The sequence below is a fragment of the Callithrix jacchus genome, chromosome 10 (assembly GCF_049354715.1).
Source record: "Callithrix jacchus isolate 240 chromosome 10, calJac240_pri, whole genome shotgun sequence".
In the NCBI taxonomy this organism is placed as follows: Eukaryota; Metazoa; Chordata; class Mammalia; order Primates; family Cebidae; genus Callithrix; species Callithrix jacchus.
This window is the reverse complement of record NC_133511.1, coordinates 38,654,244-38,679,286: the sequence shown is the minus strand read 5'-3', so window position 1 is coordinate 38,679,286 and position 25,043 is coordinate 38,654,244. Positions and strand designations below refer to the sequence as shown.

Genomic DNA, 25,043 nt, shown 5'->3' with positions numbered 1-25,043 from the left:
CACCATGTCCAGCTAATTTTTTGGATTTTTAGTAGAGACGGGGTTTCACCAAGTTGACCAGGATGGTTTCAATCTCTTGACTTCGCGATCCACCCGCCTTGGCCTCCCTTGTTTTTTAACTATTGTTCACTTATTTGTTCCTGTGATAAGGTAATTCTTACACTGAAAAAAGTGTCTCCCAGTCTCTTCTCTTAGTACAGTCATGGAAAGAAGTACTGAGGGGCATTGGTGTCTTTGAGGTCTGCATTTTAGGTCTGTCTGTAGCCCTACTACTGGAACTCTATAATACTGAAAAATCACCCAATTCTTTTTTATTTACTTATTTATATACTGTTTTATTTTATTTTATTTTTAATTGATGAATATTAATCACCTAATTCTTAAAGAAACACTTAAAGTTTAGAGGATAAAATAGATACTACCATTCTAACATGTGCTTCACTTCCTTGTAGGTGCCTTGCAGAACCACTGATGACTTACAAGTTGCACAAAGATTTTATCATTGCTGTTAGTAAGTATACTTGGATCACATATGCATTATAATTGATGCAGTTTTATGCTGCCTTAGGCATATATTACTAGTATCAGCTAGTGAAGATTTTTTTCAAATATTGCTTTAAAAGTTGTTAATCTGATATTTAGCAGTTTATAATGTCTTAAGAAGCCAGTAAGAAATTGCAGAATTAACTGAAATATTTTGACACTTAGTAAGACCTCATTGCATAATAGTCTTGTGATTAGAAAGAACCATGAGGAATTATTCTAATTTTATTTTACCGGAATGACAAATATCAGTTTCTTATAAGAGCAATGAAGCAGGACTCCAAATATGTACAGAGAGTTACATGGCTGCACATGCTTATGTGCTAGATTCTCAATCTGGAGGTGAGCCAAATATTTTTGGCAGGAAAAACGTGCTTCTATCAATCCCCTCTTTCCCATATTTTATTTGTGATGATCACTTTTTTGTCATTTGTTTAGATCTGTGACTGCCATCATGTGATATGAATAGATAGATCAATTTAAAATATTAGCAGGGATAGTTGACATATGTAATTTGAGAACTTAGTAACATGTATTTGTAAACCATTGAGACTGAAGTGCCAGGTACTATCTGAGCCCATTGCAGCAACTTGTAACAATTAAGAGCTGGCATTTCCTTGTTAAGATGTATGAGGTGTTACTGCAACTAGATTATTTTCACAATCCAAGGAAGAAATTAGTTGCATTAGTTTATTTGCACACGTTGTAATGTCACAGGAAATGTGTGCTGATAAAAGTGTCAGATAAAGTTGAATGACCTTGGTTCTCAATCCAGCAATTATGACTGACTACATGATCTCATATAAAACTATACTATTTAGTTTTCTCTTGAAGCTCTCCACTCTGTCTTCTCTTCATAGAAATCTTTGTAAGACAGACAGGACTGGAGAAAATACATAATCTGACCTCTTATTCTATGAACTAGGAAATCAGTACCCAGAGTGGGCCAGTAACATGTACAATGACTCTCATAAATTCATGGCAAAATCAAGTCTGCAAGCCAGTTTTCTGTTTGTTTTTTGTTTTTTTTTACTCAGCCCAGAACCCTTTCATACAGACACTTTGCTTTATAACAAATGAAATTTGAGCTACTTGGCTAAAATGGCTCAGTGAACTTACTGTTTTAGTACAAGTTTTTGGTCACAAAACTTTCTCCATTTGCTTCTGTGGAAAATGATGATGATATTATTATGATATTATTCATGACCATGATATTTAAAATATATTCTTATAAGAATTCATCTTTTGTCTGGACCTAAAATAGCTATATTTACTAGATGCTAAGTTAAGAAAATTAGGTTATTTTGTTTCAAGCAGCAAAATTCCAGCTCAGTATAAAGGGGAAGTTATTTAGATCCTAAGAGGTATTTCAGTGGATTCCTTGACAGAACTGAGAGGACAGCGCTTCCAGGAGCCTGCAACCAGAAACTGCCTAGCTGGGATTTGACATTTCTCTACTCACTCTTTCTGGGGCGGTCTCTCAGCTTTGTTCTCTGCTGTATTTTTATCATTCTCACTTTCCTTCCTGGTCAGATTTTCTTGGAGTACATTTGATCACTTCGGCTTTTACATAATTTGCCTTTTCATATATCCAGCAGAAAGATCAGAGTTTTGATGTCTCCATTCCACTTGCTAGGTGAAACCTCATGTTTAGCCTGAGTCAGGCTCTCTACTCACCCCATGTCTAAATAGCTGGGCCCAGATGAAATAGTATTTCCATAATGTAAATCCTATGAGTCAAGGTAATTTCTGGAGAAAGAATTTGGTACAGTGGGCAATCACCCCAGAATTTATTTGCTATAGTAAGAGAATGTTAAATAGCTTTCTTGTTCTGAAATGATAGACATTTCTCTAGCAGACATGTCAACATCTTAGCTTTTACTTAGCAGACTACACTTGTCATAGATGATTTCTTACATTTACAGTTATCATTGTCAGTATGTGCTTAAAATCTATTTGGCTTATGTTTATGTAATAATGCTAACATTTCAAAACAGTTTCTATATTGTCTTTATAAGTTAAGGGGAGGAATGTGGGATTTGATCTCTTCACACTGGGTTGAATCCCTAGGAGCTTTCTATGGATGTATTACTCCGTTCTCACACTGATTTGAAAGAATATCCAAGACTGGGTAATTTATAAGAAAAAGAAATTTACTTGACTCACAGTTCTGCATGGCTGGGAAGGACTCAGGAAAGTTGGAATCATGGCAGAAGGTGCCTCTTCACATGGCGGCAGGAGAGACAAGTGCTGAGGAAAGGGGGGAAAGCCCCTTATAAAACCATCAGATCTCATGAGAACTTACTCACTATCACAAGAACAGCATAGGATAACTGCCTCCATGATCCCGTTACCTACCACTAGTTCCCTCCCACAACACTTGGGGATTATGGAAACTACAATTCACGATGAGATTTGGGTGGGAACACAGCCAAACCATATCAATGGGCTAATACATCCTCTAGTGACTGGCACGTTAGGCAGTCTACAGCAAGTGCTGTGATCATTCATATTTCTAAAAGTTTGACTCTCCCCGAGTGGGTTGATGAGTTATGGCTATATCAAAGTATACAGTTCATTGGTGAAGAGCACCTGTGTGGAATCAATAGAACTGGGCTTCTTTGGCTTCTCTACTTTCTAACTTCATGATCATGGACAAATTACTTAACTTCTACAAGCCATAAAGAATTATAATGACAGTACTATATGAAGCAATGCTTATGAGGCATGAGGGGTAGGGGTGGTCATTGTGATTAGATTACTAATGTTTACATGCCCATTTTAATGCAATTAAAACTTGAACATTTGCAACCTTTTTTATGTAACAGAATCTGATGACCAAAACTACAGGGTGGAGGCTGTACATGCATTGGTGCACAAATTGCCGGAAAAGAACAGAGAGATGCTGGACATCTTAATAAAGCATCTGGTCAAGTAATTCTCTAACTTATATTGTTCATTTAACTTACTGTTCATCTGCCTTTTTAAAGTGTGTGATGATGTTATACCATTGCTATTATAATTAGAGTTCATTGAATTTGCTTAAAAATAGTATGGCAGTTTGTTTTTCAGATATTTCTATATGAGTGTGTGTACCTATGTGTTTATTGCATATAATTATGCAAATAATTATCCTTTGCAATTGTTAAGCTAGTGATGAAACAATTATATGTGTCAATTTAAAAATGAAGGAGTATATAGTTTTTTTTCCCCTCCCAATTATTTTAGGCTCATAAGCAATGAGTTTGAAAACCAGTGCTCTATACTATCAAAGTCAATAGGTTCACCTAGGTCAAACTGACACTTAACTGGTAGATTCCCTCCATATATTCACAATTTTGCTTGATCTCGTGAGATTTTTCTAACTTTGCTGCTAGTTTATTCATATACTTGAAAATATCTCTTTGTAGATATTATATTACCCAGAATTATTTGCAGAAACAAAAGCAATAGTTTGTGTGTTTATGTGTGTACATATATTTTTTATATAAATATATGAAGAGATAGTTTAGCTGATTTTAAGGAATTGGTTCACATGATTATGGAGGCTAATATGTCTGAAATCTGCAGGGCAGGCTGGCAGGATACAGGCCCAGGGAAGAGTTGATATTGAAGCTTGAATCCAAAGGCAATCTTGAGACAGAATTCCTTCTTACTCAGGGAACTCAGTTTTTTCTCTTAAGACCTTCAACTGATTAGATGAGGCCCACTCACATTATGGAAGGTAATCTACTCTACTTAAACTCTACTCACTTAAATGATAATGTCGTCTGAAAAGAGTACCTTCACAAAAACATCTAAGATAATCTTCGGCCAAATATCTGGGTATCATAGCCCAGCCCAGTTGACGTGCACAATTAAACATTATAAATATTGTATCTGTCTACTCTTTCTCTCTCTAGAAATTGAAAGATACAGAGAGAGCAACAAATACATATTGAAGCCCAAAGTGAGTTGGCCATGCTGCTGGAAACAAACATCTAAATCCAGTTTTAAACTTACTTAAGAATTTCCTGTAGCATTATTTAGTATTTAATAGGGATATTTCCCATTTTTATGAGTACCATGATTTAAATAAAATGATTAATCCTTCATTCCTTGTTATAAGTACTAACTCAATATGTGCTCATTTGAGCCATATACATTGGAAATATAACTTGAGGATCCCAAGTCTAAAAATCAGAAATTCAAAATGCTCCAAAATCTACAACTTTTGGAGTACTGAGATGATGCTCAGTTATAATTGGAACTTTTTGGATTTGGGATGCTCAACTGGTAAATATAATGCAGATATTTGAAAATCTGAAAAAAAAACTTTGGATAAGGGATACTCATCCTGTTCTCAAGCACTTTGGATAAAGGATACTCATTCTGTACTGCTACATAAACATATTCATAAATCTCATCCCAACTTGCAGGCTTTTAGATAATATAATAAATCTTCCCCACATACCCATTACTACCACCACTATTTAAAATAAAAAGGAAATATACTAAGATCAACATCACTTAAAGTTCATCATTAATTATTGACCCATAGCATCACTTACTTTTGCTAATGAACACAAGACTTGCTGTTGTTGGTCAGTCTTAGTTTTGAGTTATGTGAGCTCTTCATGAAATCTACACAATTTATTAGACATTTTCTTGCTGGTCTCCAAACTAATTTTTTAGCAAACACTTTGAAAATTTCCTTTTAAAATCCACGTGTGTCACATAAAATGTGTTTGCTTAATTATCCAGAATACTAGATTAATACAAGCTGCACCCTTAACGTGACTGTGTGTGGTTTTGGCATAGGGAATAGCACAGGAGAGTATCTGGCCACTAAGGAATACTTAAATTATTTTGCCCATCCTTCCCCACCATTCCTGCCTTCTTTCTCGAGCTTAAAAAAGATCAAGCCCTGCTCACCAAACAGCAGCTGTGGAATGTGCATTCATATCACCACAGACTTACTTATAAAAACAGCAAACAATAAATAACACTCTTGATCCTTGGCAGCCTTTTATGGCTGAAAAAAAAATTAAGACAATCAACCTGGATTGGGATTCCAAAGAATAAAGAACTGATTCTGAATTTCCATTAACTCTGAAAAACGGTATAAATCATTGCTTTCTTCCTGAGAGTCTTTCTGTTTGTCTTGAAAACAAAGGCTGTCTGTGGTGTTTTCCTTGATTCTCAAATAATTTAAATATTTAAAAGTGTTATTTCTTAAATTACAAAAAAACAATGTATTGTGGGTGGACTTGTCTATTCATTAGGAGATATAACATTTTAGAAAATTGTTATGGAATTTCTTTTGTATGTAAATGAAAAAGTGAAAGTTGATTGATCCTAAATGAAAGCCTTTTCATTTTACACATGGTTCTTTGTTAGTGGTATTAAATTTGCCCCTTTATTTAAGATGATTTTAATTCAGTAAGATTCAGGTGACCAATAATCCTTACTCAGTGCAAATGTGAAACTAAACGGGTTCTCTGTTTGGAAAGCCCTCTCAGAAGCGCATGAGTTTGCTTCATGTATTTTAGTATTCTGTTATTAGCTATTATATATATGTGTGTGTATATGTATGTTTATAATTGTTATATATTCCTGTTAGATTGACCCATTTATTATATTTTATCTTTATCTCTAATAGCATGTCTTTGTTTTAAAATATATTTTACATAGATTTAAAATCTGTTTTGTATGATATTGATACAGTTCTTCTAGCTTTAATTTGGTTACTGTTTGCATGATACATCTTCCATCCTTTTAATTTCTGAATCTAATGTATATCTACTGTAGAATGCATATAGTTGGATCTTATTGTTTTTTAATTCAGTTTGATAATCTCTGACTTTTGATTGTATTGTTTAATCCATTTACATTTAATGTTATTATTGATGTGGTTGGACCTATGTCTACCTTTTTTGTTTGTTCCCTGTATGCTTCATGTTGTCTTTGCTGTTCAGTTTCAACTTTATTGCTTGTCCTAGTAGATTTTCTAGAGCTTATCATATACATCTTATCAGAATGTACTAACTTAATTCATGTGAGCTATAGAAACATTATTTTTACATAGCTCTATTTTCTTTTTTTGTGCTATAATTAACAATATAATTAACATATTATATATAGATATATAATATGTTACATCCCAACAACCAGTTGTTATAATGGTTTATATAATTTTATGCCTCTTAATGAAGTTGAGGGAAGAAAGAGGAGCAAGTATAGTTGTAGAATTTTATATGTTTATTAACCTTCTTATTTACCATTTTATTTTCTTACTCCAATACAGCTTTGCTCTCATACTTTTCCTTTTGTGCTATTATTGTCAAATATATTATATTTTTATATGTTATGGGCCCAACAATATAATTATTAATACATACATATTATTAAAATTGCATTTTAAATCAAGAAATGAAGGAGAAGAAATATGTATTTATACTCTTTTAATTACATAATTACCTATCTTTTTTTTTTTTTTTTTTTTTTTTTTTTTGCTTTTACGTATGCACTTGAATTATAGTCTAAGGTCAACTTGCTTTCAGCCTGAAGAATATCCTTTAATATTTTTTTGTAATGTGGATCTGCTAACAATTTTTGTTCACTTGGGAATGCTTTTATTTTACCTTCCTTTTTGTAGGTTAGTTTTGCTAGATAAAAGATTCTTAGCTATCAGACTTTTTTTCTTTAAGCATTTTGAATATGCCATCCCTCTGCCTTCTAGCCTTTATTGTTTCTACTGAGAAATCAGTTGATAAACTTATTGGGGTTCCTTGTAGACCCCAATAAGACTTTCTCTGACTACTTTCAGAATTTTCTTTTTTTCTTTGGCTTTCAATACTTTTCCTGTGATCTGTCTTGCTGTGGATATCTTTGTAATTTTTCTACTTGGAGTTTGTTGAACTTCTTGGATATGCAGATTAATGTTTTTAATCAAATTTGGAAAATTTTCAGCCACTGCATCTTTGAATATTTTTTTCTACTTCTCTCTTTCCTCTGCTTCTGGTATTCCCATAATACATTTATCGGTGTGCTTTATAATGTCACACAGTTTTTGTCTGATGATCTGTCTTCATTTTTTTTCTTTCTCTCCATTCCTCAGATTACATAATCTCTATTGATACTTCAGGTTTACTGATTTACTCTTCTGCCAGGTCAAATTTAGTGTTGAACCACAGTAATGAATTTTTTATTTCAGCTATTGTACATTTAAACTTCATTTTCCATTTGGTTCTTATTTTTGAAATACTCTCTTATTATTGATATTCTCCATTTGATGAAACATTGCCATCACACGCCCATACTTTTTTTAGACATGGTTTTCTTGAGGACTTTGTATATATCTAAAATGACTTCTTTGAAGTCTTTCTCTGTTAAATCTGACATTTGGGCCTGCTTACAGGCAGTTTTTGTTATCCACTTTTTTCCTGGTGCATGAGTCACACTTTCCTGTTTCTTTACATTGTCATAATTTTTGGTTGAAGACATGGCATTTTAGCTACTCTTTTACAGTAACTCTGGATACTAATACTGATCCTCTGTTGCATTTGTTGTTGTTAACTTGTTTTTTTGTTTTTTGTTTTTTTTTTACCTTCTTCTTTTTGAGACGGAGTCTCCCTCTGTCACCCAGGCTGGAGTACAGTGGCATGATCTCGGCTCACTGCAACCTCTGCCTCCCAGGTCCAAGCAATTCTGCTTCAGTCTCCCAGGTAGCTGGGATTACAGGCACCTGCCCCCATACCTGGCTAATTTTGTATTTTTAGTAGAGGTAAAGTTTCACCATGTTGGTCAGGCTGGTCTCGAACTCCTGACCTCAGGTGATCTGCCTCGGCCTCCCAAAGTGCTGAGATTACAGGTTTGAGCCACTGTGCCCAGCCTATTTATTTAGTCTCTTTAGTGAACTATTTTAATAAAGTCTATTTCCCCCTCAGTGTGAAGCGTCTTCTATTTTCTTTTCAGAGAATGCAGCCTTAGACATGACCACAGTCATCCAGGGGTAACAGTAATTTCAGCAGAGTTCTGTTTGTTTCCTTAGCTGATCTATAAAGCTGTCTGCTTCATTTAGTAACATACCCAGCTTGTTAGTTTTCACTAACTGCTGGGAGATTGCTCTGTTGTTTTCGACAACACACTGGAGCACATCCAGTTAAATTCAGGCTCCTTGCAGGGTCACTTTAAAAAAAAAAAAACAGTCTTTGAGATTTGTTATGATGCTAAGAGGGCTCTTTTTGACTGTTTCTTTCCCTAGTTATTTTTTACAGTTTCGCAAGAGTCTCAGAGTTTTCTGTTCTTAGGGAGTACACTCCCCAGGCCAAAATCTTTGACCCATTGCTCCTGGCACTGGGTGAAGGAGGTAGCCCTAAATTGAGGGAGATTGTGGTGCCAATATTCTTGGCCTGCTGCATGCACCTCAGGTAAAGCCATCCACCATAGGTGTGTGGCTAGTTGGAGGCAGAGAATTCTCTGGGTTGCAGAGGCCAAATTCCCAGTGAGGGCCTTTTCAGTTTTTCATTCAGTTGAAACAATTCAAATGGGCAGATCCTGATATACATTTCCTCGTTAAATAAAAGAAAGGGAGATGTTCCAGAAGATAGCAGATGGGTATCAGCTCCCTACGTGAATTGAGGGAATAAGTTATACAACCTACTGAAATGGTGAGTGGTGGGAGTCTGTATCAATTGAGTAACCCAGCAGAAGGAAAAATACAGTAAAAAGGAAATCAGTTATCAAAATAATCCATCTTCTGTGCAATGTAGTCATCAACCCACCTTTTCTAAACCAAGGTTTTGAGATTCCCAAGTTTATTCCTAATAAGCTTAATATTAACTGTATTCCACTTTATTTACATTGTAGGAACTATGACATTTTAGCAAAAGTCCCTAATGCTAATTTAGTTTCAGGGGAGAATATTATCTTGAGATCATATATAATTTAATTTATTATTTCATTTAATTATTGTAACAATCCAATATGAGTTGTTATATATATAATTTAAAGATAAGGAAACTAAAACCTAGAGATATTAAATAACATAACTGAGCCCACCCAACTTCCAAGAGATGGAGCCAGCTTTGAAACTAGATAGGCTTATTACATTTACATACTACTTTCCTGAGTAGATTTTCTAATACATATTAAGTAACTAATGTATAATATTTGATTATATTAAAAGGAAACTTGGAATGAAACTCTTCTCACTTGAACTAAATGCTCTCTTAGCTAGTGTTCTCTATGGCATAAGGAAAATGTCAGTCATTGTGGCAGTCTTCTCTTCCTATTCTGTGTCAGGAGTTGCATGGATAGTCTAATATCCTGGAATTCCCATAAAATCTCACTTTTGGTTGTAGAATACATTTTGTGATACATGGTCAGTTAGACATAAACATAGCCTTGTGTTATACTAATAACCTGACTTGGAATAAGATAGAAAAGTGAGTGATTAAACTAAAAGATAAGCCAAACGAATGAGGTTTCCTATAAAGAATGTATCTAATTTCCAGAATAAATTATTGAACTAGTCAAAGTCATCCTTGATAGTTGCTAGAAGTACTTCACTTGGATCACTGTTATCAGAGGTTTTTCATTTTATTGTCAAGCCAGCAATGGTGCTACCAGGTCTTGTCTCACTGTTGGCCTAGCACAGCACCCAGCACTAAGGAGGCACTCAGGGAAGTTTTGAATGGAAGAAAGGAAGGAAGGAAGGGAGGGAGGGAGGGAGGGAGGAGGGGACAGGTGGGACAGGTGGGAGAGGTGGGGAGGAAGGAACAGAAGAAGGAGAGAGGGAAGCAGGAAGAAAAGAAGCATGTGTTGGTGAGTGATCTATCCGGGGAGCTCAAGGAACCCACTGACTTGCTGTCAGGAGACCTGAATTGAAACAGCACCTCTGTCCTGAATTTGTTGTGACCTCAAAATACACGTTTCTTTAGGAGCTTCTGAGGTTTTTTAAAATTTGTACAATAGGAATATCTGACTTACTGGGAAGATTAAATTCAATAATATGTATGAAAATTCCTGGTAGTAGGTTCTCAGTAATATGTTTGGTGAGTCTGAATATAATTGCCACCAGTCTACTCTTAACTGTTTGTTCCAAAATAATTATACTAGCATTGAAAATACCAAACAGCTGATCATCTTTCTAGGGTAATTGCACTTGATTTAGGAAATTAGGGGTTTTTTTCTTTAATGGATTTTGTTTTGTTTGTAATTATGTTTTACTTGAACTAATGTTAACTATTTACATCTTTTTAGGCCATACTCCAAATGCCAATTGGAAGTGGTTAAAAGTAGGACAATTTGCCTATAATGGCATATTTTATATTTTTTGTACTACAAATCCTATAGAAGAGACTATTTCATAATTTTGAAACATGTAACTTAAGATATTTTTGTTGCTCTTTATCTGCAGAGTATCACTTCACAGCCAACAAAATCTTATGACCGTCTCAAATCTTGGTGTCATATTTGGCCCGACTCTAATGAGAGCACAGGAGGAAACTGTGGCTGCTATGATGAATATTAAATTTCAGAATATTGTGGTAGAAATTCTGATAGAGCACTATGAAAAGGTATGCTGCATTTTCATGTGGAAGTGTCAAGTTTTATATCTTTTAAAATGAAATTTTGCATTTGTATCATCTCTGAGCTTTATATTGCAATCATTTGTTCCTATAAAATGTAAAAAGCTCGTAAGTTTTGTATAAATTACTTCTTCATGGGGAATTCACTTTTCTTTCATTGTTGTTAAGTGCTTCTCAAAATTCTTTAGTTAGATGGCTTTCTTTTCTTCTGCATAGTTGACTGCTAAAGGTTTTCTTCTTTACATTGTGCAGTAAATTTATTAATCCTATACAGAGAACACTTTAAAATCACTTTGTGGCTGGGTCTATTTAACCTTCTCTTTGTATCCCTTTGAAATCAAACTCTTAATTATTTAGAAGTAATGTTCTAACTAAACAAAAGGAAAACTATAGGGAACAGTCTTGAAGGCTTCTCTATATCTAGTCCCTAAGATGAATTTTTTTGGGGGGAAAAAAAAGATCTTGGAATAACTATGGAAATGGGAAATTTTGAGAGCTGAATTAGTTGGATTTTTAAGCAAATTCAGCCATTTAAGGTCTAACAATTTGCAATCCTTATATCTCTAATCTGGTCCTTGTGAGAGAATGATTAAGCCCCTCTCCTCCCCTGGGTCTCTTCCCAGCACCACAGAAGCATGCCCTTAGTATGTATCCAAGAGCACAAGCTGTCTCACAACCCAAGAGCCCATGGCTATGTCCTATAGCTCTGCTCATACCCTTACCTGCAGCTTTTCACATTCCTGGACAGCTCAGAGCCAATAGCAAGGCAGCATCTTCTGAGAAGCAAGGAGCCATTCAACGGGAGGAATTATACAGAATGAGCTTCCGTTCTTCTCAGCTTATATTTTCTCAGAGCATGAAGGCGGAAAGAGACTATTACAATAAAAACAATCAATATGTCTTAACATGGACATTTATTCATATTTGGAAGGTTTCTTAAAATCATTGAAAAATCTTCTAAATTTTACTTTTGGGGAATGGGAGAGAATGAAAAAGAAAACCCAGAGAAAGAAATAGTACTCCATATAAATGGAAAAGTTACAATTGCTCTAGGATATTTATTTTTTGTAGCTGATTAAGTAGCACATAGTTCTAAGACTAAGAGCTCTCAAAGCTTATTTTATGATGAAAGTGGCAATATCACCCTTTTATTGACCTTGGTCCATTTTTCTTATATGTAGATTTTTCATACTGCTCCAGACCCAAGCATTCCTCTTCCTCAGCCTCAATCTCGATCTGGATCCCGAAGGACACGAGCAATCTGCCTGTCTACAGGATCTAGGAAGCCCAGAGGGAGGTATACTCCTTGCCTGGCTGAACCCGATAGTAAGTGCACACGACCTTAGTGAGATGCTTTCTTCATTCCTTAATTCAGCTGTACTTCACTGTATTGGTAATTAGGTAGAAAGAGAAGATGTTCTCACTGATGCTCTTTCCCAACACCTCCTCTTTTATCATTTGTATATTCTCTGTCAGTGGCTATAAGGTTGCTTGGTTAAGCAAATTCATTATTGATACAAAAGGAAAGAAGTAGTTTGCTCAAGGCCCTTTTTTCTGCAACTGTGATTAAGTACATTGGGTGCTACTTTGTAGCAGGTTTTGTCCTATTGTCAAAGTGGTAAAGAAGAAAGCAAGAGAAAGTCTGATTGAAGCTGTCATTTTCTTCCTTACTTTCACATTATGTTCTTAAAGCATTATCTCTTGGGTATCAGTGTCTGAAAGAGAAAAGAAATAAAAAGAAACAACACTTATTATCATTAACTTACAATCCTGAGCCAAGCCCCAAGCTGATGTGGGTGGTACCTTGAGACCCTGGCATGCATTAAAGTGGGGCGGGTCTCATTCTACTTTATAACCCCCACCCCAATCTTGCCCACAGTCAATATTTAATAGAAAATAGTCAAAAACAATTTAATACAATTGTTTTAAAATAACAATTGTATTAAAATAACTAAAAGAATGTAATTGGATTGTTTGTAACTCAAAGGATAAATGCCTGAGGAGATGCATACCCCATTTTCATGATGTGCTTATTTCATATTGCACACCTGTATCAAAATATCCCATATTCTCCATAAATATATATACCTACCATGTACCCAGAAAATGTTTAAAAAATAAAAGTAGTTAACTAATTTTTAATTTGGATATATGTGAATGTATTGTTACGCTTTATCTGATTTTTCTTGTAACTTGCTTTTAGGAACATTAGAAAATAAACCCAGCGAAATAGCCAGTTTCTTACATTTCTATATCCTTAGCTGGAAAGGAAAAAAGTCTTTGAAATTGGTACTTGAAATTTACTACTGATATTTAATGGTGCCTTTGAATGAAAGAAAGCCGAGTCCTCTGCAACTTGGAATTCATCACCTATGATCGGAAAAGTAAAAGAAAGCGGAAATATGTCTTTACTATACCCCCTGCCATTGATTCCTTGTAATGTCATGAAGGAATCTTATTTATCTTACTTCTGAATTCTGTTTCATAAATAAATCTTGTCTGAATTCAAGTCAGCCCACTTTGTATCCCACTTTACTTCTGGCTTCAAGAAGTAAAGTCATTACCTAAAGGTAGATAGTTCATAAGTACATATATCATCTTCCTAAAACACTATTGAAAAATACGTGCGGTGAGTTCAAATAAATATTTTAAAGCCTTTCTCCAGTACTGAGGACAATTCTTCATAAAAGGTAGGGCCTACCACTTAAGTAGGGTCAGGTGGCCACAGAACACATGGTAAGTTAGAGAACAGAAGGGTTTTGGTGATGTCGTTATCAATAGATAGTTACACTTGCTTTTGTCTCTCTCCCGCCTATTCCTCAGGTGACTCCTATAGCAGCAGCCCAGACAGCACACCCATGGGGAGCATTGAGTCACTCTCTTCTCATTCCTCTGAACAAAATAGCACTACAAAGTCAGCTTCCTGCCAGCCCCGGGAGAAATCTGGAGGGATTCCTTGGATTGCAACCCCGTCATCTTCCAATGGACAGAAAAGCCTCGGTCTCTGGACAACTAGTCCTGAATCGAGTTCTAGAGAAGATGCAGCCAAAACAGATGCAGAGTCAGATAGCCAGAGTGTTGCTTCGGTCACCAGCCCAGGGGACGTTTCCCCACCGATAGACCTAGTCAAGAAAGGGCCTTATGGGCTTTCAGAACTGAAAAGAGCTTCTGCTGCTTCTCTCAGATCCATCTCTGCAGCTGAAGGTAAGCCAGAGTGGAACTTGTGCAAGATGTTATTGTCTCAGTATCACTTTTGCTGGATTACTCAGCATGATTAAGCAGGGATAAAGTTAATGGTGAAGAAACTAATGATGCTTATCTACTTTGTTCCTGTGCTTGGATTTTATAACCTAGGCACTGTGACATTTTTCCTGAATCTTTCCATGTCTGTGAAGTGATGTCTTTGTAATTACTGTAGATTTTGATCTCCTTGTGCGATGGGTTGCTGTGCTCAAAGAACATTCTGTACCTTCCAATTCGGGCTCAGAGAAAAATGCTTCCTTTTGTTATGCACATGTACTGTGTTATTGCTATTATGTTGTCTAATAGCACCTTGCCTATTTTCTTGGGCTTTCTTTTTAGGAAACAAGAGCTACAGTGGATCTATTCAAAGCTTAACTTCTGTAGGTTCCAAGGAGACACCCAAAGTTTCACCAAACCCAGACCTGCCTCCAAAAATGTGCAGGAGGTTAAGACTAGACACTGCCTCAAGCAATGGCTATCAGCGTCCTGGCTCAGTGTAAGTGAGAGTTTATATGTTTACTGTGTCTCCCAGGGATAGAGAGGAGTTGAGTGTTTCAGAAAAACTCTTGGGAATCCCACAAGTTGAATAAGTTGGGAATACTTTATCTGTAGAGTGCGTACAGCCTACTTCTGTAGGACTCTATAAGTGATGTGTAAGTTAGAATAGTTTTCGCATATATACAGAATCTCACAGGGCAACACTTCAAGCACTTTCCTTTGAAGCAGATCTATGACTTAATTTGAGGAAATGAAAATTGATGTATAATACAATAGTTATAAGCTTTGAAATTAAAGCGTTCCTATAAAAGATAAACATCCATCTCTCAGCTGGAGACTGCCATGTATTGACTATAAGCCAGATCCCTGCTCTTCTATTTTAAAGCAGCTTCTTTCTGTCTTCCATCTTACGCCCCTACCTGAGTCCTCAGTGATTTAAACAAGCTAGTGGAGAATTAGGAACATGAAAGGCAAAAGAGGGTACTTCTTATCAAAGGAAATGATGCAGAGGTGTAAAGGCTGATAGAAGGGAACACAGACGGGAGTAGACAGTGGGGAAAGAACAGTGGAAGCCTGGCTAAACAAACAAGCAAAATCCATTTTCATTTTGTTTCTCTGACAATTTTGCTGAGAATTTCCTAATGCTATCTGAGCTATTGCTGGATGTCTTTACATGAGTTACCTCTTTTAAGTTCTGCAGTGTCCTTTTGAAATGGGGAGTATAAACCACATTTTAGAGATGATGAGAACTGATGGTTTCTAAGGTTTCCAACCTAGGGTTCTCTGACTTTGTGTTCTCTCTGTTATACCGTCCCCATCTTTAATATGGTATTCTTCCTGACATTTTAATTATTCATTAAAAGCCCAGTAAGACATTTTACTAAGCCTATTTCTGTAGGAACTGTGTCATAAATTCATTAGTTCATCGTTTTCTTGGACAAGAACCTTTGGTTGCAGAGCATGTTCAACTTAAGTTATCTCTGTTTGTTGGAAATCCAGTTACAGTGATATGGGCAAATGTATTTGTCAAAGTGTCTACTAACCACTGTGTATAGTTCTAGCCATTAAGGGAAAGAAGTGTTAAGCCAATATGTTAGGGAAGATGAGAGACTCTAAACTCCATTCTCTGTGGAGGAAAGAGGAAAGCTTCTGTTTTGTGATTGTACTGTTAAAGTAGAAATTCAGATGAGAAAAATGTATGTTCTATATTAGGTCTAAAGTGATCTTTGAAATTATTAAATGGCTTGGCTCTGGGAGAAGAGTTTGTCAATTAAAGAAGTAAGACAGATTTTTTTTTTTAATCTAGCTTAGATCATCAAAGAATTTTATATCGTCTTCCAGCAAATATAGAAACTCTTTCAGTTCTTTTCAGTCATACCCGATAGTCTTACCTATTCTACCAGATCATATCCTGTCTGTCTTGCCCTCCTTGGTTCAAAACAAGATGTAAATCCACAGATTAGTTTATTGGCCATAGTTTCAGAGTTTGTCTTTTCCACTTAACAGACATATGTTCACATATAAAAAAACACTCGAGATAGTGTTATAACTAGTGTTTTGTTAGCTAACAGAATGAAAACAGTTCTTTTGTCAACATGATTTGATTCTTTGCATCTTCACTTGTGGCTCCACAGGAGTCGGTAAGTGCTGCTGGGAGCAGAATAGAGAGAAAATGTTCCTTTTACTGCTCCCATGGTATTTTGAGATAAAAAGGATGAGGACAGTAAGATCCCCAGAGGAAGTAGCTATAGGTTTACTACAGTCTGATACTCTGTAAGCTGGAGGTTAGATCTAAAAGTCTCATTGACATTAAAGCTTAAAACAATTAAAATTGTCCCATTTTTGGCAGTGGTTCTGGACCATTTTTTGTCTTGTTTAACTGTTAATCCTGAATTTCAGTTTGAGCAGAGTGAATGTGATCGACTTCATAAAACTTGCATTTTAAATCATTTTTCAGAGTGGCAGCAAAAGCTCAACTGTTTGAAAATGTCGGTTCACCCAAGCCAGTTTCTTCTGGGCGGTAAGTTCTGAAAACCCTTAAATGCATTAAAAAAAAAAAAAAAAAAAAAAAAAAGTGGTGACATTGTTGCTTTGTATTGACAGGACACTCTGTGATAGTTCCACCTCTCTGTTATGCAGATGGAAAACTTACAACCACTGGCCCTTCAGAGGAAGTCATGTCTATAAATACCATTTATCCTCTCATGATGTCTCATTTGCTGAAATCTTCACAGAAGGGTTCTAAACAAATGCAATTACTAGAAGATAAAAGTTGCTAAAATCCTTTTTACAGCTTTGATGACAATCATTTTAGGAACACTCTTCAAAAGCATATTCTTGATTTTTAAATGTTATGTAACATTTTCTGAAGCAATCATCATGGATATCCATTGAAAAATAAGGTTACTCTAAAGGACCACTGAGATGTTGTAGAGTTAATTGCCCATGGCTACTCTAAAAGAGTACAGATTTTACATTCTGCTCCATTAGGAGTTGTTGCATTGCTGCTGCTAATGTGGTTGCTTCTAAAGTTCCTGCTTTACTCTTCTTGCTTTCAAATGTGTTCTTCTGATCTACAGTGGGCTTTGGTTTTTAATTTGAATAATGGAATGTAATAAAGGCAGGGGCTTTTCACTTTTTTTCTTTTTTTTTACTATCAGCAGTTAGTATGGGTAGGAGACACTCCATAAATGCTTAATGTTGAAAGAGCATATTAACGGGAAAACTTGAAGAACAAATCTTGATTTCTCCTTTAAATTTTCCAAGACATTTTTGAGCATCTCATGTCTGGCTAATTGAGGCTTTGAAGTAAAGGAATCACAGATAATTGAGTTATTGCTGTATAGTTTCTCTAAAAGTTATTTAACCAAATAATTTTTTATCAAACTGTTAAACTACGTGGACTTTTCCAGCAAAAGTACCTATACGTTACTGGGCATGTGATAGTTATTAAGGATAACAATGACCTTTATACCCTTTTTGGTTTTGTTCAAAGCCCAGTGAGGGCCATCATGTATAGGGTTTTTTGTTTTGTGTTGTTTGAGATGGACTCTTATTCTGTCAACCAGGCAGGAATGCAGTGGCGCAACCTCAGCTCACTGCCACCTCCACCTCCCAGGTTCAAGCGATTCTTCTCCCTCAGTCTCCCAAGTTGCTGCGGCTATAGGTACATGACATCATATCCAGATAATTTTTTGTATTTTTAGTAGAGATGGGGTTTCACCATGTCAGCCAGGATGGTCTCGATCTCCTGACCTCATGATCTGCCCGCCTCAGCCTTCCAAAGTGCTGGGATTACAGGCATGAGCCACTGTACCTGGCTGTATTAGGTTTTTTTTTTTAACTGCACAGAGTAGAGCCACTTTGGAATCTTCCTAGAATAATGGTCATTGCCTATCATTTAAATAGCTGAGCCCACAGTGCTCACACCTTACCTCTGTTAGCAGCGTCTTTATCTTCTTCCTTTTAACCAAGGCATGGTGAAAACTAAGCCCCATGCATGTTATAGCAAACAAAATTTCTCTGAGATTTTCTTGATTTTTAGGTTTTATTGTAAAGGATTTAACCTTGCTACTTCTTCTGTCATGCTATACAGTTGAATTGCTCACTAGATGGAGCCCTTTTATTAGGAAGCTCTAAAAAGAGTCTACCTGTTCAGTAAAAACTCAAGTAATCGTAACCAAATAGGTAATCCCTATAGAGCTTTAAGAAAACAAGCTATGGATAATGTAAATCGGAAAGCCAAAACATAATAAAAACTCAGATGTTTAACAGTCAACTCATACTCCTTTTTTTTTTTTTGAAATAGTCTTACTCTGTTGCCCAGTGCATGACATTGGCACAATCTAGGCTCACTGCAACCTCCACCTCCCGGGTTCAAGTGATTCTCCTGCTTCCTGAGTAGCTGGGATTACAGGCACCCACCACCACACCCAGCTAATTTTTGTAATTTTGGTAGAGATGGGGTTTCACCAGGTTGACCAGGCTAGTCTTGAACTCCTGACCTCAGGTGATCCACCCACTCAGCCTCCCAAAGTGCTGGGATTACAGGTGGGTGAGCCACCGTGCCTGACCAACTCATACTTCTTTCATATGTTTTTACATTCTGAATACTCTAAATCCACCTCTAATGGGGATTAGCCTAAACTTAAAGCTCACTCAGCTCTACCTTCAGAGTTGCAGTCTGTCAGTCAGTCCACAACACTTGTGATTTGTGTCACAACTTTTCACTGAGATAGGCACAGGGGAGCACAAACAAACTTTAGGTGAGAGAGACCCTAGTTCAAATTTTTAGTTCCCTACTTTCTAGTTGTGTAACCTCAGAGTTACCAATTTTGGGGAATCTATTTTCTTCATGCGTACACTGAGGGTAGAAATCTCAGCTTGCCACATTGTTGGAATGTACACCATACTGTGTTTAAACAGGACAGGTACACTGTGGATGGTTTCTACATTAGTAACTATTACCATGATTATTGTTGAAACCGCTTGCCTAAGATGCTCAAGCCTCTGATTAATATATTAGTGGTATTTAAACACTAAACACTAAGTCTTAACAGTCACCTCATATTCTTTTGTACTCTTAAATAAAACTGAACAACTCATTAGAAGTTAAGGGAATTTCTCTGACTAACCTCCTACCATGTGTATCTCATTTTTTTTCCCTAAGGATCTCAAGGTTACCCTTGAATTAGACCTTGAAAGAGATAGATTCAATAGAGGCAGTAGGGAGACTAGCCATATTTGGGTAAGAGACTAGTTGGGATGTTTTAGTGGATGGTCTTGAGCAACAGAAAAGTAACCCCTCTGGCATTGCCCCATGCACTGCATGGTGGGTGATCTAATCAATGATGCACTGGAACAGATCATATTCCAGGAGCTTGTGAAGGTGAAAGAACAGTCAACCATTTAGGATGGAACTGGTGAGATTTAAAAGGCCTTAATCAGGAGAGTAGTGAAAGGATGAAAAGCTATAAGGAGATTTTCAGGCTAGGATCAGGATTGGGCAACTGTTTTGATATTGGGAATAAGAGACAGGTAAAGAAGTTTCCAAATCTCTGAGACTGTCTGAAAGAATGGTGGTTTAGCTTCTCATCTTAGCTTGTGTGTATGTAGGAGGAAGTGAAAGTTTTGGCCATAGGGTTTGAGGAGTCTAAGGGCCAATGACAGGCAGTTAGAAATGTGCAGCTGGAACTAGGAGAAGGAGAGAGCATAGAGTTTGATGCCATTTAAGAAACTTCTGGCTGTGCGTGGTGGCTCATGCCTATAATCCCAGCACTTTGGGAGGCCGAGACGGGTAGATCACGAGGTCAAGAGATGAAGACCATCCTGGTCAACATGGTGAAACCCCATCTCTACTAAAAATACAAAAATTAGCTGGGCATGGTGGTGTGCGCCTGTAGTCCCAGCTACTCGGGAGGCTGAGGCAGGAGAATTGCCTGAACTCAGCAGGCAGAGATTATGGTGAGCTGAGATCGTGCCACTGCACTCCAGCCTGGATAACAAGAGTGAAACTCCGTCTCAAAAAGAAAAAAAAAAAAAAAACGAAAAAAAGAAAAAGAGAAACTTCTACACAGCAATTATACTGTATAGGTGAAGGTGAGGGTACCTAGCATGGGGGTTACTAAATGAAAAAGAACACATGGCCAAGCATTGGTCTTTGAGGAATGGTTTTATTTAGTTCAGACAGAAAAGAATGTACAGGATGAGAAGGCATGACCAACAGTGGTAGAAGCTGCAAAAAATGGTTTAGGAGATCAGGAGAGGACACTGGTTTTAACTTCTAAGACATACGGGAGATCTCTGTAAGAAAGCAAGTTCACTGGTATGGGAGGGGCCATGCTGCAAGACTTGTTAAAATGAAGATTCCAGGGTTTTGCCATAGACCTTGTAAACCACAATGTCTGAGACCAAGGCCTGAGGAATCTGCATTGTCAACCTCCCTGAGTGATTCTTCTGTACATAAAAGTTTGAGAATTTTTGGAATAGAGAAAAATATCTTGTGCCTGGCACAGTCCTAGGCAGACATTGGTTATTTACAATTGTTTTCCTTAACCTATAAAACCCCTTTAAGAGCCAGATGTCACTAGGCTCTGTCTTACCATGATAAAGGCATATGAACCTTGACCTGGGTCTCAGTCATACTCAGGAGATCCACTTCCAAGTTGTATAAACAGGCAAGCTATACAAATATCCTCTGAAGGATGAGTTGAGAATTAGGAGTGTAAATTGAGAATTGAGCATCTGGTTCATTATAAACAATCAAATATTATCAAATTTTAAAAGACAGATATTTTACTTAGAATTACAAAGGACAAAATTCAACAAAGTTATCTTGCTCAATGAGTGAATTTTTTTTTATGTTTTTATTTTATTATTGTACTCTAAGTTCTGGGATGTATGTGCAGATCATTCAGGGTGTTGCATAGGTACTTACATGGAAAGGTGGTTTGTTGCCTCCAACCCCCATCACCTATAACTGGCATTTCTCCCTGTGTTATCCCTCCCCACACCCCTCTGTCCCTCCCCAACCACCCCCCAACAGACCCCAGTATGTGATGCTCCCCTCCCTGTATCCATGTGTTCTCACTGTTCAACACCTGCCTATGAGTGAGAACATGCAGTGTTTGATTTTCTGTTCTTCTGTCAGTTTGCTGAGAATGATGGTTTCCAGTTTCATCCATGTCCCTACACAGGACATGAACTCATCATTTTTTATGGCTGCATAGTATTCCATGGTGTATATGTGCCACATTTTCTTTGTCCAGTCTATCATCGATGGGCATTTGGGTTGGTTCCAGGTCTTTGCTATTGTAAACAGTGCTGCAATGAACATTCATGTGCAGGTGTCCTTATAATAGAACGATTTATAATCCTTTGGGTATATACCGAGTATTGGGATTGCTGGGTCGAATGGAATTTCTATTTCTAGGTCCTTGAGGAATCGCCACACTGTGTTCCACAACAGTTGAACTAATTTACACTCCCAACAGTGTAAAAGTGTTCCTATTTCTCCACATCCTCTCCAGCATCTGTTGTCTCCAGATTTTTTAATGATTGCCATTCTAACTGGTATGAGATTGTATCTCAATGTAGTTTTGATTTGCATTTCTAATGACCAGGGATGATGAGCTTTTTTTTAATATGTTTCTTGGCCTCATACATGTCTTCTTTTGTAAAGTGTCTATTCATATCCTTTGCCCACTTTTGAATGGGTTTGTTTTTTTCTTGTAAATCTGTTTTAGTTCTTTTTAGATTCTAGATATTAGCCCTTTGTCTGAAAGGTAGATTGCAAAAATTTTTTCCCATTCTGTTGGTTGCCAGTTCACTCTCATGATTGTTTCTTCTGCTGTGCAGAAACTCTGGAGTTTAATTAGATCCCATTTGTCTATTTTGGCTTTTGTTGCCAGTGCTTTTGGTGTTTAGGTCATGAAGTCCTTGCCTATGCCTATGTCCTGAATGGTTTTGCCTAGGTTTTCTTCTAGGGTTTTTATGCCGTTAGGTCTTATGTTTAAGTCTTTAATCCATCTGGAGTTAAGTTTAGTGTAAGGTGTCAGGAAGGGGTCCAGTTTCTGCTTTCTGCACATGGCTAGCTAGTTTCCCCAATACCATTTATTAAACAGGGAATTCTTTCCTGTTGCTTGTTTTTGTCAGGTTTCTCAAAGATCAGATGGTTATAGATGTGTGGTGTTGAATTCTCTGTTCCTTTGGTCTATATCTCTGTTTTGGTACCAGTACCATGCTGTTTTATTACTGTAGCCTTGTAGTATAGTTTGAAGTCAGGTAGTTGATGCCTCCAGGTTTATTCTTTTTGTTTAGGGTTGCCTTGGCTATATCAGCTCTCATTTGGTTCCATATGAAGTTTAAGGTGGTTTTTTTCCAGTTCTGTGAAGAAGGTCATAGGTAGCTTGATGGGAATAGCATTGAATCTATAAATTACTTTGGGCAGTATAGCCATTTTCACGATACTGATTCTTCCTAACCATGAGCGTGGAATATTTAGGAGTGTGAGAGAGGGCATCCTCATCTTGTGCCAGTTTTCAAAGGGAATGCTTCCAGTTTTTGCCCATTCAGTATGATATTTGCATTTTGTTTGTCATAAATAGTGTTTATTATTTTGAGATATGTTCCATCAATATCTAGTTTATTGAGAGTTTTTAGCATAAAGGGCTGTTGAATTTTGTCAAAGGAATTCTCTGCATCTATTGAGAGAATCATGTGGTTTTTTCCTTTGGTTCTGTTGATGTGGTGGGTTATGTTTATAGACTTTCATATGTTGAACTAGCCTTGCATCCCCGGGATGAATCCAACTTGATCGTAATGGATAAGCTATTTGATGTGCTGTTGCATTTGGTTTGCCAGTATTTTATTGAAGATTTTTGCATCTATGTTCATCATGGATATTGGCCTGAAGTTTTCTTATGTGTTGATTCTCTGCCAGGTTTTGGTATCAGGATGACGTTGGTCTCATAAAATGATTTGGGAAGGATTCACTCTTTTTGTATTGTTTTGAATAGTTCAAGAAGGATTGGTACCAGCTCCTCTTTGTACATGTGGTAGAATTTGGCTGTGAACTCATCTGGTCCTGGACTTTTTTTGGTTAGTAGGCTCTTAATTGCTGCCTCAACTTCAGCCCTTGTTGTTGGTCTATTCAGGGTTTCAACTTCTTCCTAGTTTAGTCTTGATAGGGTGCAAGTGTCCAGGAATGTATCCATTTCTTCCAGGTTTACTGGTTTATGTGCATAGAGTTGTTTGTAATAATCTCTGATGGTAGTTTGTATTTCTGTGGAATTAGTGGTGATATCCCCTTGATCTTTTTTTATTGCATCTATTTGATTATTCTCTCTTCTTCTTTATTAATCTGGCTAGCGGTCTGTCTGTTTTGTTGATCTTTTCAGAAAACCAGCTCCTGGATTCACTGATTCTTTTTGAAGGGTTTTTTCTGTGTGTCTCGATCTCCCTCCTTCACTTCTGCTCTGATCTTAACTCTTCTGCTAGCTTTTGAGTTTTTTTTGATATTGTTCCTCTAGCTCATTCAATTTTGGCAATAGGTGTCGATTTTAGATCTTTCCTTGCTTCTCCTGTGGGCATTTATTGCTATAAATTTCCCTCTAGACATTGCTTTAAATGTGTCCCAGAGATTCTGGCACATTGTGTCTTCATTCTTGTTGGATTCTTGTAGCAGGAACGACCACGGGAAACAGATTTCTTGGACACTGAATACAGGAGGAAGGTTTATTCGTCGGGAGCAAGGTGGCATAGGTGCCTAACAGCCAAGCTCGTCTAACAAAGGGAGGTTCAGCCTTTATATAGGCTTATACTTTAGATGTTACATGTGGAAGAATCTTAGGTTTATAGCTTTAGAAATCACATATGAAAGGGTTCCGGTTTACAGCTTTAGGATTTATATGTGAAAAGGTCTCTGTTTACAGTTTTAGTAATCACAAATGAAAGGGTTCTGGTTTACAGTTTTAGGACTCACATGTGAAAAATTCTCTGTTTGCAGTTTTAGGAATCACTTTTGAAAAGGTTCCAGTTTACAGTTTTAGGACTCACATGTAAAAAGTTTTCTGGTTTGATTTTGTTTTAAGTAAAACTAGTGCCTTCTGGAGAGTTTCCCCAAGGCCTAGCCTGTCACCTATAGGAAGGTAAAACCAGAGGTGCCAGTAGGTCAACCTTTTCTTCTATTGAAATGCAGCGTGATAGTTAAAGGGAAAGTTGATCTGAGAAGGCTCCCTCTTCATCTAAGAACATCTTTATTTCTGCTTTCATTTCATTGTTTATCCAGTCAACATTCAGGAGCCAGTTGTTCCATTTCCATGTAGTTGTATGGTTCTGAGTGAGTTTCTTAATCCTGAGTTCTAATTTAATTGCACTTAATAATTAAGTGTAGTCTGAGAGACTGTTTGTTATGATTTCCGTTCTTTTGCATTTGCTGAGGAGTGATTTACTTCCAATTATGTGGTCAGTTTTAGAGCAGGTGTGATGTGGTGCTGAGAAGAATGTATATTCTATGGATTTGTGACTTTGAATTTTTAAAAGGCTGTATATCACTGGTTTAGAGCACAGTTACTTATGTAAGACACACATAAGATGCAGAAATCATCATAACACACATAAGAAAGAAAAAAATTAATGATTTTCTTTTAGAAAATGTGAAAACTAATAAAGAAGTTAATTAAAACC

At 36.8% G+C, this 25,043-nt stretch overlaps 1 protein-coding gene across 7 annotated transcripts in view; it reads left to right on the top strand.

Annotated features, from left to right (window-relative positions):
* ARHGAP42 (Rho GTPase activating protein 42) overlaps positions 1–25,043 on the top strand; it is a 316,830-nt gene that overhangs the window by 280,376 nt on the left and 11,411 nt on the right. For 6 of the 7 annotated variants that reach the window (XM_035265195.3, XM_054241785.2, XM_002754646.6 and 3 more), the window contains 7 exons: positions 453–511; positions 3,372–3,477; positions 10,946–11,105; positions 12,299–12,443; positions 13,941–14,321; positions 14,700–14,856; positions 16,816–16,878. In XM_035265195.3, the coding sequence (XP_035121086.1) occupies positions 453–511; positions 3,372–3,477; positions 10,946–11,105; positions 12,299–12,443; positions 13,941–14,321; positions 14,700–14,856; positions 16,816–16,878 (1,071 nt within the window). Of the gene's footprint in view, positions 1–452; positions 512–3,371; positions 3,478–10,945; positions 11,106–12,298; positions 12,444–13,940; positions 14,322–14,699; positions 14,857–16,815; positions 16,879–16,961; positions 19,466–25,043 lie in introns of those variants that run through there. The other variant, XM_009007191.5, reaches the window with a different exon arrangement.